Source organism: Mastigoproctus giganteus, chromosome 13, assembly GCF_048544385.1.
Source record: "Mastigoproctus giganteus isolate SK-2022 chromosome 13, ASM4854438v1, whole genome shotgun sequence".
Lineage (NCBI taxonomy): Eukaryota > Metazoa > Arthropoda > Arachnida > Uropygi > Thelyphonidae > Mastigoproctus > Mastigoproctus giganteus.
The window spans coordinates 156,522,455-156,537,425 of NC_143587.1; the positions used below are offsets into that span (position 1 = coordinate 156,522,455).

At 36.4% G+C, this 14,971-nt stretch overlaps 1 protein-coding gene across 1 annotated transcript in view; it reads right to left on the reverse strand.

The window, feature by feature from the left end:
- The window catches only part of LOC150076545 (uncharacterized), a 120,720-nt gene extending 108,346 nt beyond the window's left edge, over nucleotides 1-12,374 (reverse strand). Inside the window, exon 1 of the mRNA XM_090387199.1 lies at nucleotides 12,207-12,374. Coding sequence (XP_090243325.1) covers nucleotide 12,207 — 1 coding nt within the window. The 5' untranslated portion in view covers nucleotides 12,208-12,374. The remainder of the gene's footprint in view (nucleotides 1-12,206) is intronic.
- Between the last annotated feature and the right edge of the window lie 2,597 nt (nucleotides 12,375-14,971).

Consider the following 14,971-nt stretch of genomic DNA (forward strand, 5'->3'; position numbering starts at 1 on the left):
GTGACCATATTTACAGATTCATAATGTGCACTCCACCCTGTCTAGGCAAGTCTTTTGACTGTCATTCCTGTATGTTTTTTCATTATTTCCTAACAGTGTGGAGAGACTGAAAAGAAAGAATAAAGGTTTTCCAAAGAAGGTTACGCATGACGGAACACTTGCAAATGAATACACCCTGCATAAATTTAAAATAAATTCTCAGGGCATAAACAATGGTTTAGGATTAGTTCCCTTGATTTTAGATTGGACCCCAACCATGAATTCCAGCCATGGTTGTCACATTGTCATAGCTTGACCACAGAACATTTATATCAAGTCCATCCTTTTCTAAATTATTCAAAATTTCTTTTGCGAGTTCGGCAGTGGTCTTTCCAACAATGGGGAATATGCCTAAAAATGACTCCTTCACTTCAACCTTGTCACCTACAATATTAATTAATATATCTAATTACTTCACACATTTGGTGTACTGTCAAATAGATAAAATATTTATCTTGTTTTATATTATCGGCTACTATATTTTTCCTAAAAATGTTAATAAAAATTCATTTTGAATCTCTGGCAATAAATATGAAAGTTCTTTCCCATCAGATGAACTTTCAATTCTTAAAATATGTTCTTTCAAAATGGGGTCAAAATTTGAAAGGAAGATTCCAATGAGCCAGAAATAAGATTACATCTAAAGCAGATGAAAAACATCTCTCCATTTTTTTTTTTCCCTTTCTTTCTGTATCCAGTCTGATGAATGTGGTCAACAGTTTGTTGAAACTTCAACCCTGCACTTAAGGTTTTCCACTTCTCCAAGCATGAGAGATGCTGTTCACAATTTTCATGCACAGAAACCTTTGGGTTTAGTTTCCACCAAGTTTTAAATCCCGCGATAAATTTGGATGTTTTCATTTCTTTATTCTCTAATGAAAATAGTTTTCAGCAAAAACAAAATAAGGATGATGATAAATAAACCATCCATGTTCTAAAATTTTTCTGTTTGACATTGTCTTATAAAACATTTCCCTTTAATTTTTTCTACTGCTCTTTCAAGTGTCAAAAGGTCCATCCTTATTTTGAAAATATTCACTGCCTTTCTTAATAAAATAAATTCTCAAGTTATTACTGGAATAGGCCAAAAAGCGACGTTGGAATACTTTAAAAATATATGTTTATTTCCTCTTCCTTTTCAGAATCTTCTCTCTGCTCATGTATTTTCACTAGATTCTTCTCCGCTACTGGATGAATAACTTTCTCTGTTAGAGCCTCTTAAAAAGAGGATCTCTTGTACTTTCTCTTCTAATTTATCATGCTGAATATCTATTGCACTGGATGTTGAAGGTGCAACATACTTCAAAATAATCCAGACATTGCTTGAATAACTTCTCTTGCTTTCCTCTGTTGAAATCCGCTGGGCCAATTTCTCTTCATTTTGTATTATTGTAGGGACTGATATAAAGAAGTTCATTAAAAAATGGAAAATATCTATAAAGTGAAAAATAAGTAGAAATCAAAATTTTTATCAAAAATGTTTTCAGGAAATACAATGGCTTGCCTGTATACTTTGTATAAATTTGCTCACCAAAAATGTGATGCTAACTTAATGACTTGTAAGACGAACTTGGTAAAAAAAAAAAAAAAAAAAAAAAGTGGTTAAACTAAACACGTTTGTAAAGGCTGAATATTGTTTTGATCCCCAGCTTTGTGTCTTAATAACATACCAAAAATTTAAACAGAAGTATTACAGTCAGAACTGGTTAATATAAAAATCAAAGTATCTTGTTGTTAATTAAATTGTGTCAAATAGAAATTTCAACTAACAACTGTAAATTTAAGTGGAAAAAGATAATTTAAAAAAAAAAAAAAAAAAAAGTTTAAGTTATTTTGTTAAAAGTGAATATACTTTCCTTCTTGTATTTTCAAGTCTGGCACTCCTTTCTAGCTGGCACTGGGGCAAACTGCCCCGCCACTGTATAATATATCCTTGAAAAAAAACATAAGATTTGTCCTAGCCACCATCTGCATTGCTCAGTGAACTTCATGTCTGACTGAACAATTATTCATGTTTTTTTTTTTTTTTTTTTTTTTAAACCTAATACCTTCAGCATGTTACCACACAATTGTATTATATTCTGGGATGTTATTACTGCTACCCATACCCAGTACCTTGCATTTGTCAATATTAAACTTCGATTGCCACTTCTCTAAATTATTCAAAATTTCTTTTGTGAGTGCAGCAGTGGTCTTTCCAACAATGGGGAATAAGCCTAAAAATGACTGCTTCACTTCAGCCTTGTCAACTACAATATGAACATATCTCATTACTTCACACTGAACATATCTAATTACTTCTACCCAATTTATCCAGATGTTGTTGCAGTAGTATACCCTGATTACTGTCATTAACTACCTAGCCATCATCTTCAAACTCAGACATTAAGCCTGATATATGCTTTAATCAGTATTATTAAAAGATATTGAAAAGACAATTGGCCCAATAGACCACATATACATGTGTGGTCTATTCTGCAGTAGACTGTTGTGGGGGACAAATTCATTTTTAATCTCTTATTGGCTATTTCATTCACTTCCTTTCCCTCCAGGTATAAACTATTGATACACACAAATTATGGGGGATTTTTTGAATACCTTAGTACAAAATTACATTAGATTAACACTAAGATACTCAAGCCCAGAGTTACCATATTTCTTTTCTAAGGTATTGCCTTCAAAACAACATCATTCCGAAGTTTGCCAGGGTCAATTTAAATCATAAGATTTCGGGCGTTAAGCAACTAGCACTGCCACATCGTGTAATATAGTTAAGCTTGCCTTAAGATCTTGGTATTCTAATAAACAAAAATACCTTTCCCATGTTAGAAAACTTTGCGACAAATTAAAAAAAATTATATGCATCCTAACGATTTATTTTTAATTATTTCTTACTGTAATGTAAGATTTGATTTTTTAATTGTTTTCGTTTTAATTTCTGTAGAGTATCATAAGGAAGTGTTCTATGTATCATATTGAGGTAAACTTCTCTTATTCGTTTACAAATAAACTTGCATCATATGCCTCACTAATGCTAATGTGCGTGCAGCCTTTGCACTCTGAACAGGTGCAGTTTGGGTCATCAGTCAGCCCTAAAGAAGTTAGTTTTGCCTTTAGGGATTCATGACCTGTCAATATAAATTTGTGAAAAGTCCAGGGGCGTACCACTTAGGTGGCTTTGGGTTGATCATTGCCACTTGAGGCAGGAACCTTTTGGTAATCAGACCTATGGTTTCCTGCTCCCAATTTGTTTGCCATAGCTCATTGAGCTTTGTGACTATTCTTTTTCTTTCAGCCTTGATGGTGCTGGCTGTATCAAGGGCTATTCCCAGGAATTCTGTGGGTATGCCCTTTTTTATTTTGTAATATAAGCTTTTTTGGCTACTTCCAAGTAAAGTGGAAGTGTGCCAGCCAGCCAGCACCTGCAGTGCAGGTGTGCTTACAGAACAGCATGCTCTGGTAATAGTGAGAAGTATATTCCTCTCTATTGATTCTAATTTATTCTTGTTTCTTTGCAGGTGAACCATGCACTGGCTCCATAGGCGATGACAGGCAAGAACACTGCTAGGTATATGATTGCCAGGGTCCTTCTTTTGAGCCCCTAGTCAGTTCAACTGATCCTGGCAATCATGCCTGCGTAGTTTCTCACTTTTTTTGCTAAGTACACCAAATGGGGATAAAAAGTTAATTTTGAGTCAAAAATAATCCCTAAGTATTTTAGTTCTGTTACCATTTTTACGGTTTTTTCATTAATTTTAATTTGAGGGGTGTCTCCTTAGATTTCCTTTCAAAAGGATAGATTTAGTTTTTTCAGGTGATATCCTGAGCACGTGCATTTGTGCCAACTCCTGCAGTTGCACGAGGGCAGAATTTGATCTTTGCTGTTACAACCACTCATGTGTTACCTTTTACAAGGATAATCAAGTCATCCGCGTAAGCTAGCATTTCCACCATGCCTAGATCCAAGGCCAGAAATTCATCCAGAACAATGTTACAGAAAAAAAGGGCCAAGGAATGAACCCTGTGGGCAGCCTTTATTCACAGGGCATGTTAACTCTCGAAGAATTCTTTAGAATAGTGAAAATTCCACTTTCATTCATTTTACTAATCCCTCTTAGAGTCTTATAAACCTCAATCAGGTCATCTCCGAGGTGCTGTTACCAAGATCCGAGCTCACATAATTGGAGCTTTTCCTCATATGGTTGTCCTTCTGCTGATCTTGCCATTTGAGTTGCCTGTCGTTGAACCCTTTCAAGAAGCTCAATGTCTTTTTTTCAGATGAGGCCTCCATACTTGAACAATTCCAAATGTGGTCTTATGATTGCTTTATACAGTGGGATTATGACCTTTTTATCTCTACAGGATAACTTTCGATAAACCATCTACAGGACACCATAGGCTTTTCTGGCTACCTGTTTACACTGTTTGGAAAACTTGATATCTGCCCAGGTTGATGACGTTGTAGAGCGGATATCATCTTTCAAGGGCACAAAAGGTGATATAGTTGCACACGTTGGCACTAATGATATTAAGAGTAGGAGACCGGCAGAATTACTCAACAAGTACAGGTCACTGTTGAAAAAAAGCCGAGAATTAGGGTTGAATTTGAAAGTGTCTGCAATTCTGCCCAGACATGATAGGAGGGAGTATATGATGAGAGCATTGTCGATCAATTCGGCCCTGGAAAGATTGTGCAAGGCTCAAGGGGTAGAATTTTTTTCAGCCTGGACTGTACTTGTTAACAGGAGAGATTGCTTCTACAGGGATGGGATACACTTAAATAGAAAGGGTGCAAGAATATTTGCTGATGCTATCGAGGCAGTGTTAGGTGGGTCGGAAAACTGCTAGCTTGGGGGGATACAAAGACTAATAGTTTAACAGTAACCGCGGGCAGAGGTGAAGGTGATTCTTGCACAACTTCTATTAGAATAAGAAGCGACCTGGAGCGAGGGGTGTTGGGGGTTTCAGGGACGGATGGCAGTCATCCTGGAATAGTTGGGTATATGGGATGTGTTAGGGTAACAAGGAATAGGCATAGGAGCATGTATGCATACCAATGCTAGAAGTATAGTAAATAAATTTGATGAATTTGAAGTGTTGGTCAAGACATCAAAGGCGGATATTGTTGGGATAGCAGAGACGTGGTGTCACAAAGATATAAGGAATGCAGAACTGGAATTTGGGGAGTACAATGTGTACAGAAAGGATAGACAGGACAGAAAGGGAGGAGGTGTTATGCTGTTAATTAAGAAAAACATAAAATCAAAAGAAGTGCATCCAGTTGATAGAGATGGACAGTGCACTGTTGAGTCAGTTTGGTGTGACATAAGCACTGCAAAAGCAAAAATAAGAGTAGGAGTGTGTTACAGGCCTAATGACTCGAATGAGTACAATGAACAATTGTACAGAGAAATAGAGTGGGCCAGTAAATCAGAATGTCTTATAATGGGGGATTTTAACTTCCCAGATATTGACTGGAACTTGTGGGTTGGTCACTCACACGCTAGTCAGACTTTTGTGGATTTATTCGATGATTGTTTTCTGCAGCAGCATGTTCGAGAGGCAACCAGAGAAAGTAATACTCTTGATCTGGTTATCAGCAGTGATCATTTGTGTATTAAGAATTTGCAGATAAAGGAACCACTAGGTGGCAGTGATCACAGTGTGCTGAAGTGGGATTTACTCAAAGAGGTAACTACCGTCAGGGGTAAAGGAAAGGGTTTTTGCTTCCGTAAAGGGGAGTACACTGGTCTCAGACAGTTTTTAAATTCTGTACAGTGGGATCAACTGACGATGTTACAAACAGTAAATTCTAAGTGGGAAGCATTCAAGGAATTAATCGTGGAAGCTACTAGACTTTTCATACCGATGAAGAAATATTGTTCAAGGTTTAGGCCTAAATGGTTATCAAATGAACTAATGAGACTCGTGACAGAGAAGAAAAATGCATGGGATGCATATAAATTATCAGGCGACGCAGAAGCCTGTAGCAGATATAAGCTAGTCTGTAATCAGGTCACAAAGGAGGTTCGGCAGGCAAAGGCGGATTACGAGAAATCTTTGGCAAAAGATGCTAAGAAAAACGGCAAGGATTTCTTTACTTATATAAACTCTAAAAGGAAGGGAATGAATATGATTGGTCCACTTGACATCGATGGTTTGACTGTTGATGATCCTGCTCAGATAGCAAACAAACTGAATGAGTATTTTGCATCTACATTCACACGTGAGGAATTATTACAGTTTGAAAATGGAAGAAGGTTATCAAATTGTAGCAGTGTGCTTAATGATTTTGTAATAACTGAGAGCAAATTGGAGGAGAAATTGTTGAAGTTAAACATAAGAAAGGCACCTGGGGTGGATGGGATCTATCCAGTTATATTAAAGGAGGCGGCAAACCAACTAAGCAAACCCTTAGCCATAATTATGAGAGCATCCTTGGATTCAGGGGAGGTTCCCACGGACTGGAGATGTGCAAATGTATCCCCAATTCACAAAGGAGGTTCGAAGGGTGACACGAGTAATTACAGACCAGTTAGTTTAACTTCTGTTCCGGGTAAAATAATGGAGTCACTGGTTAAAGATGCATTGCAGGATCATCTAGACAAGACTGCAGCAATAATTCAGACACAGCATGGGTTTGTTAAGGGAAAGTCTTGTCTGACAAATTTGATAGGATATTATGATGTGGTTACAAAGGAACTGGATGCAAAAAACAATTTTGATATCATATATTTGGATTTCAGGAAAGCTTTTGACACTGTTGCGCATGGAAGACTACTGTACAAATTGGAGCAGAATGGTATTAAGGGTAAGTTGCTACAATGGATAAAAGGATGGTTAAGTGGGAGAAGACAGAGGGTGGTAATCAATGGGTGCTGCTCTTCGTGGACTAATGTTATTAGTGGAGTCCCACAGGGTTCGGTGTTGGGTCCACTGTTGTTTTGTATATTTATCAATGATATTGATGAAGGTATATCAAGCTTAATGTCGAAGTTTGCAGATGACACAAAGGTTGGCAGGGTTGTTAATGACAGTCATGGCAGTGTGCTACTGCAACAGGATCTAGATAATTTGGGCAGATGGGCTAAGAAGTGGCAACTGAAGTTTAACCTTGACAAATGCAAAGTACTGCATATGGGTAGAAGTAACCCCAGAGAAACGTACCAACTGTGTGGTACTACACTTAAGGTGGTAGAAAATGAAAAAGACCTGGGAATAATTGTGCAGTCAGATATGAAGTTTTCTGAGCAATGCAGACAGGCTGCTAGGGCAGGTCACGGGGTTTTGTCAATGATATATAGGAATTTTGCTAGCAGGGAAAAGGAGGTGATTGTCCCTCTGTATAAGGCAATGGTCAGGCCACGCCTTGAGTACTGCGTACAGGTCTGGAGGCCTCATTTTAGGAAGGATGTAGATTTGCTTGAGTGTGTACAGAGAAGAGCAACACGATTGGTGAGGGGAATGAAGGGATCCTCTTACCAAGAGAGGCTTAAGTTCTGCAAATTGCAGTGGCTGGAGACTAGGCACCTGCGCGGTGATCTGATTGAGGTCTATAAGGCCTTGAATGGGTTGAGCACGCTGAATTCTGATGGGATCCTCCCACTTGTTCAGAATACGAACCTACGGGGACATAAGTTCAAATTAAGAAAGGATAGATGTAGAATAGATGTGCGGAAATTTGCCTTTAGCCAGCGGGTGGTTAATTGCTGGAACAAACTTCCATCTGTCGTTGTGGAAGTTGATAGGTTAAATAAATTTAAGGAGGAACTGGACAGGCATTTGGAGGGTATGGTGTGATTTTTTTTTTTTTTTTTTTTGGCTGATGCTGCATAAGCTCCTACACTTGCTTTCTTGCATCAAGTGCCACTACTACTACTACTATATCATAACTCCGATATCCCTTTCATCCTCTACTGTTTTTAATTCAAGCATTCCACCAAGTGTATAATTTATTTGTGGTTTGTTATTCCTGAAGTGCAAGACATTACATTTAGCAGCCTTAAAACATAGCTGCCACTTCTCTGACCATCTTTGAAGTCTGTTCATGTCACCCTGAAGGGGTGCCACTTGGTACAGATCATTAATGACTCTGCCAATCTTTACATCATCTGCAAATTTTGACACCACGTCTTCTATCCCTTTATCGATGTCATGTATGAAAATGAGAAACAACATTGGTCCAAGAACCGATCCTTGAGGGACCCCCACTCCTGACGTTACACCAATCTGAAGAATATCTATTAATCACAACCCTTTGCTTTCTCCCCTGCAACCATACAGCAATTCATCTTAGAATCTTACCGGTAATCCCATCCTGTTCAAGCTTATACAGTAACCTCTTATGAGGGACCGAATCAAATGCTTTGCTAAAATCCAAATAAACTATGTCGAAATTATTCCCTAAATCCAGCTCATGAGTAACTGTGCCAAAATAGCCCACTGAATTGGTCAAGCACGATTTACCCTTAAAAAAGCCATATTGTATGTTCTTCAGAATGCCATATCTATCTAAATGTCCCTGGATTGCACTCTAAGATTTTTCCTACCACTAAAGCTAGACTAACTAGTCTGTAGTTACCAACTTCACTGTTCTTTTAATAAACAATCATCTAATTATAACATCACTAATTTCATATAGCTGAGCCTTTCTTGGACAGCCTCTTCTCCACATGAAAGGTCTTTCTTCAGTAAAGATAGATGCAAAGTACCTGTTTAATTCATCTGCAACATCAGCTGGGTTGTCTAAAACTTTCCCACACCCCATGCACAAGGATGTACAGGGAAATATTGAGAAAAAAAAAATCACAAGTTAGGATTAAATTTGAAGTGCCTGAAATTCTGTCCAGACACAATAGAAGCAAGTATATGAACAGAACCTTGTTAATCAACTTGGCCTTGAGAGACTGATTATAGCAGTTTTTCCCAGCATGGTCTATGCTGTTTAAGAGGAGAAAATGTTTTAATAGTGATGGGGTACTCTTAAATAGAAGGTGAATATTTGCTGATACAAGTGAGGCAGTGTTAGATGGGTCAGAAGCCTACTTACTTGGAGGTGAAAGAAATATACACAAACTAATAGATTAACAGCAGCTGCAAGCAGAAGTGAAAGCAATCCTTGCACTGCTTCTGTTGGGGCATACAACAACCTCAAAAGTGAGATGTCAGAGATTACTATGCTTGTCGGGGATCTACATGGAACAAGTAAACACACTGGCTGTGTTACAGTTCCTAAAAGCAAAAGTAGGTGCATGTATATTTGCTTGTACACTAATGATAGGAGCATTGTAAACAAATTTGTTGAATTTGAAGTAATGGTTAACAAATGGAGAACTAGTAGGGATGTAGAAAACATGGTGCCACTCAGGCATATGTAATGTGTTATACGAATACAAAGTGTATGAGAAGGCCACAAGGGTGGGGGGGGAAAGAGGAGTAATGCTGGAGAAGTAAGGAAGCATGTAGAATCTAAGCAGTGCCCACAGATGATGTGGATGGAAAGGTGAATGTTGAGTCAGTCAGGTGTGACATAATCATTGGCAAAACTAAAATAAGATTAGAAGTCTGCTATAGAACAAACGACTATGACAATTACAAGTGAACCAGATAAGTAGAGTGGACTGGTTGAAATAGGAATTTAACTTTCCAGATATTAACTAGACCTTGAGAGTTAATCACTCACACAGTAGCAGAAATTTTCTGGATTTATTGGATGGCTGTCTTCTACTGCAGCAAATTACAGCAGCTTATTATAGAATTTAACAATGCTTAGAAGATTTTTTCCGTCTAATATCCTCCAAACATACAACACTGAAGATTCATCCCCACAAGTTCTGTAATGAGAATGAGTACAGCTCTCAGAAGATACATGAGATGTACCATATACAACTGTAAGAGTTTCCTAATTATCTCCTTCAGGATAGAATCTCTGTTTAATCCTACTTTGCTCCTCTACAGAGAAGAATTAATTTGTTTATGTATATGTGTTAGTTGTATATATTACGATACGTATGTATTTATATGTCTCTACCTTTTGCTCGTGTCACTGTATATGTGTAATATTTGGCATTAGATGTTATTTGTTGCATTATATTATAGAAACTAAATGTTTATGTATGCATAATTTATGTACGACTTCTGTTTGCTGTCTAAGTTATAATGTACAAATTTATATAGGCACCCTGCTAGCTGTCAGGGGTGAAGCATATTCAATAAAGTGAATAATAATAAGTTAGAGAAGCAACAAGAGAAAGCAATAATCTTGATCTGATTATCGGCAATGACTCTTCATTTATTAAGAACTAAATAAAGGACCCACCAGGTAGCAGTCATCATAATATATTGATGTGGGATCTACTTAAAAATATAACTACTTTCAAGGTGTCTAAAACTCATGTAAGAAAAGGGCTGCCATATTATATTGATAATTACTAGGAAAATTTTGGAGAATAAATTTTTTGTTATCAAATTCAGTTTCATTAAAATTTTACAGCGAGCTTAGGGGGCAAGCTAACATAGCATTGGCTCAGAGTAACAAAGTTTATAGGTGCACCAAAAATCAATAGGAACAGGAGGGGGGGAAAAAAAAAATCAATAAAGTGAACAATTAAAAAAAAATAATTCTTTAGAGAAAACTGGGCTGTGAATTTTTGACCAGTGATAAAAACTATTAAAACAACTTTATCTGTTACCTGATTGGTACAATATTTTGAACCAAATAAACTAATTGGTGTATGATATTCTAAGCCAATAAACATTACAAGCAAAGTCCTCTAAAAGGTCAAATTTCAATATATCTACAAGCTGTTCCCCTGCTTTCAAAAACCGTAATACAGCTGATAAATTTAAAGGCCAATCAGATGATGCAAAAAAGTTGGCAACTGAATCAAACCTGAATTTCATCAACAAGAATTGGCCATAAAGAAGAATGTTTGATAATAAACATGAAAACGAAATTATGGATTAGAAAGTTTTAGGATCTCTCTCTTTTTTTTTTTTTAGCATTTTAAACAATGTAATCCTATCAGTGAAAGACATGACTGAGTTGACTGTAAAGTATAATCATTAATCCCAGGGGCTCAGATCTGGTGGTATGGGCTTGGCACACCCAGAGTCCTGAGCTGGATATCATCATTCTTCTCTTTCTTAGTGATTCCTTTCTACTTCTGACTCTCTCTCTCTCTCTCTCTCTCTCTCAGGGTAACTGGAATTTTTTAAATTTTTTTTGTTTTGGCTGGTGCAACATAAGCCTCAGGCTTCCTTGCACCATATGGCTAATAATAATAATTCCAGCTTTATATGCAGTTTGAATTATTCACAGAAATCTTGTGAAAACATTTCAAAAGACAGTTATTCTCCTCTAAACATCTTGTAATTCACATGCAAAAACAATTTAAAGCATCACTGACAAATCCTGGACCGTGCTGAGCCATTTTAGTACCTGAGGCAAGAATGAAAAATTGCGCCCTCCACTAAAGTACTTAAAAAAAAAAAATTAATTTTAAAAAATATGGACTTATTTAATACACATTCTGGTACACGTTTTAATAAAAATAAAAGGATGACAAAAAATAAAAACTGTTTAAAGTGATTTTTATTCTCACAAGCAGTATTTCTTATAAATATATAAGATTTATTTCAGCTTTCCTGAGGCAAGATCCTCGTTCGCCTCTGGGCAAGTCTTTTCATGGCACTAAGAATTCTTGTAACATTGTCCGTATCAGTGTCCATCGCCGAACAGAGCTTTTCAAACATAAAGTTAATCACAACTAATATCCATTACATGATGACCCAAGATCAGTTGGATAAACTGGCAACTTTATCAACTGAAACATGCCACAGCCAAGGTTTCATACAACGGATGAAATAATCCAAATATTTGCAGCTGTTAAGGATAAGAAAAGTTAACATTTAAGATGGAATTTTCAAGCAGTATGTAATTATTGCTACTTGTTCATCATACATAATTTAATAAATTATATTTTATAATTTTAATAAAATGTAATTTCACTTTATTCATTGCACTAAAATCAATGTCAAAGATTACATTTCTATTGATCAAATTGATCTTTATGAAATACACAGTAAGAAAACCACAAAACAATGTTATGACGATCGCTATATTTAATTAATAACATATATTAAAAAAAAATAAAACGTAATCTTACTTGTTGCAGGGAGTTAAAGTCCAACTTGTAGCTTTAATGAGTGAGACTTCTCTTCACCATCATTCAAATCTAAGCACTACATGATAATCACGTGATGACAAGCAGCGCATGTTATCAGCTGATTTACACGCCTGCCAATACACTGTACATGATTGATGCTCTTCGTTAATTTCGTGATTTCACGAGATTTCCGGTAATTTCATGACGGAATAATTAAATTACAAAATATTTTTCTTCCTAACTACGGCTCGAAATTAATTACAGTGCAATAACAATTAAAAGATTTAGAAATTTAAATATCACAAAAACAGATTGGTAAACCAAAAACATGTGTGGAGTTCGGTGTAAAATAAATAAAATAAAAGCAGATCTTTACTTAATTTTATTAAAACTCATGTCACAGAATAGTACCGTAGACCTTTTCATTAGTGGGTAAAGACACTGAAATTTCAAGGAAATTTTAAATAATTTAAACCTATAGTAGATTATGGGTTTCAGGAATGAAAATCGGGACAAAACAAATTTTGAATATGAAAAAATCGAGACAAACTGTACACTGAAAAAGAAAAATCGGGACATTTCCGGGCAGGGCCGTGCAAAGGAACTTGGGGGTCACATGCAAAAGGGGTTAAGGGGCTTCATTTATTTATGCTGAGACACTGATGCCTCCCTAAATTAGGGACCCTGGTGCGCGCATCAAATGCACTCCCCATTTGCACGCCTATGTTTTCGCGACACACCTATGAAAAAGAGGTGGCTATAATTTTTATTGTCCTGGCTTTCTTTTCTAGGACGCCCTAATATTGTTTCGTAAAACAACGCATTGTTACCTGTAATGTTTGTAACAAGTAAAATTATCCTTCAATTAAGTTTGAACCCAAGTTACCCAACTCATCTGTTTTTCTCAGTGGTGGTTAAAAAAATCCTAATCTAGGCAGCATTGTCATAATTTATATAAGAAAACCTTAACTTAGGAACGAAGAAAAAAAAAAAAAAAAAAAAAAAACCGAAATACATTCAAATGCACCATAATAATACTAGCGCCAGTGGTGTAACTATGTCAATGCGGTGCATTGGGGCCCACCACCGAAAGGGGGACTACTGTTCTCCTACCCGAAACAGAAAAAACATTAATTCAATAAAAATGTAAGGTTTTTTAGTTATGTTTATGATAAAATTTACTATGTCTACGAACAGTTTTTTTTTTTTTTCACACACGAAGCATGTTTATTGTTAGTTAGCTAACAGCACAAGCAAAACTACAGTGAATTGTGGTGAAATGGTATTAGCATAGCTGGGCATACAATAGCAATTTTTAAGGATTTATGACTGCGGGGGCCAAAGTCAAATAGAAGCCCATTTATTGGGGTCATTATTATTGAGTACAGCCACTCCCCGACTTACGTGAATCAAGTTAAAGGTTGCGCTCCGCGGAACTCTAAGTCGAATTTTAAGAAGTCGGAATTTTCCTAAATGCTTATACAGCACTCGCACGTTGAATTTGATTGAACTATGCGAGCTGAATCTGATTGAAGCAAAAAAGAAATGTTCGACGAACGTGTAAATTCTTTATTCAACTGTTTGATTTCACGCGCAGGAAAAATTACAAAAGTGTGCTTCGAAATTTACAATAAAAATATTAAAACAAGTGCCAGTATAAACACCTCAGGGTCGCTTGCTTCTGAATCCTACTTTTCCATCCTTATTATTAATAGCTTTCCAACTCCGATATAGCACCTGAACGCTGTTTTGTGATCACTGGTGATCCTTTAACATATTCTTTTATACGCTCACTGTCCTTTAAAATAGTATTCACTGTTGAAGCATAGAGAGACCTGATTTGCGTGCAATAGATAACAAACTTTACTCTTCTTCGTACTTCTTAATCCTTTTCACCTTCATTTCTAAATAAATTTTGTTTCATTTCCTAGCACTGCCATCACTTTCCTTTAGTCGCTTTCACTCCATCATTGTAATAATTAAATAGCAATGAAGAGAAGATTCCAAAAATTTAATTATGTTTCTCATATGATAGAAGATTTCAGTGAAGGGGAAACATATTAGCATTAGCTTGAGGAATACGATGCAGCATCAGTCCAAAAAAAAAAAAAAGTCCCATTTTACCCATCCATTCACTTCAAATGCCTGTCTAGCTCAGCCTTAAATTTATTTAAGTAACCAAACGCATACGCCAATCCATTGGTAAGTTCAATAAAAGATTATATTTAGTTCAGTAGAAATGTATAGTATCGCACTATACATGTCTGCGACGGCACCTGAACGTGAGTTCAACTCCGCCTTTGTACACTGTGATGGTTACAGATCATTGTAACAGACCAGGAATGTGTGTAATGTTCTGTTTGTGCAGTGTTTGTGTGTGTTGTTTAGTTGTTTCTGGCCTCTTTGTCACTAGGCAGGCGATCATCTGGAAAGCCTGCCCAATGTCCACCTACACCACCGAGAGGTGGGCCACAACCAGTAGCGGATTAAGATCGGTTGAGGCCCTGGGCGCAGAAGAAAATATTGGGCCCCTTAAAAGAGAGAGAGAGAGAGAGAGAGACAGGGAAAATAAAAATACATGTTAACCATTTTTTTAAATAAATAAAAAATATTATGTACTATTAATGTTTTATTTCCAATAAAATTTAAATATAATATTAAATATTTATATCCAAATATAATTAATAATAGCATAATATTAATCACAAAGTTTGAACTAATAGTGGAACATATTAGTTCAACTAATTTAACGGCGTGCGTCCGCC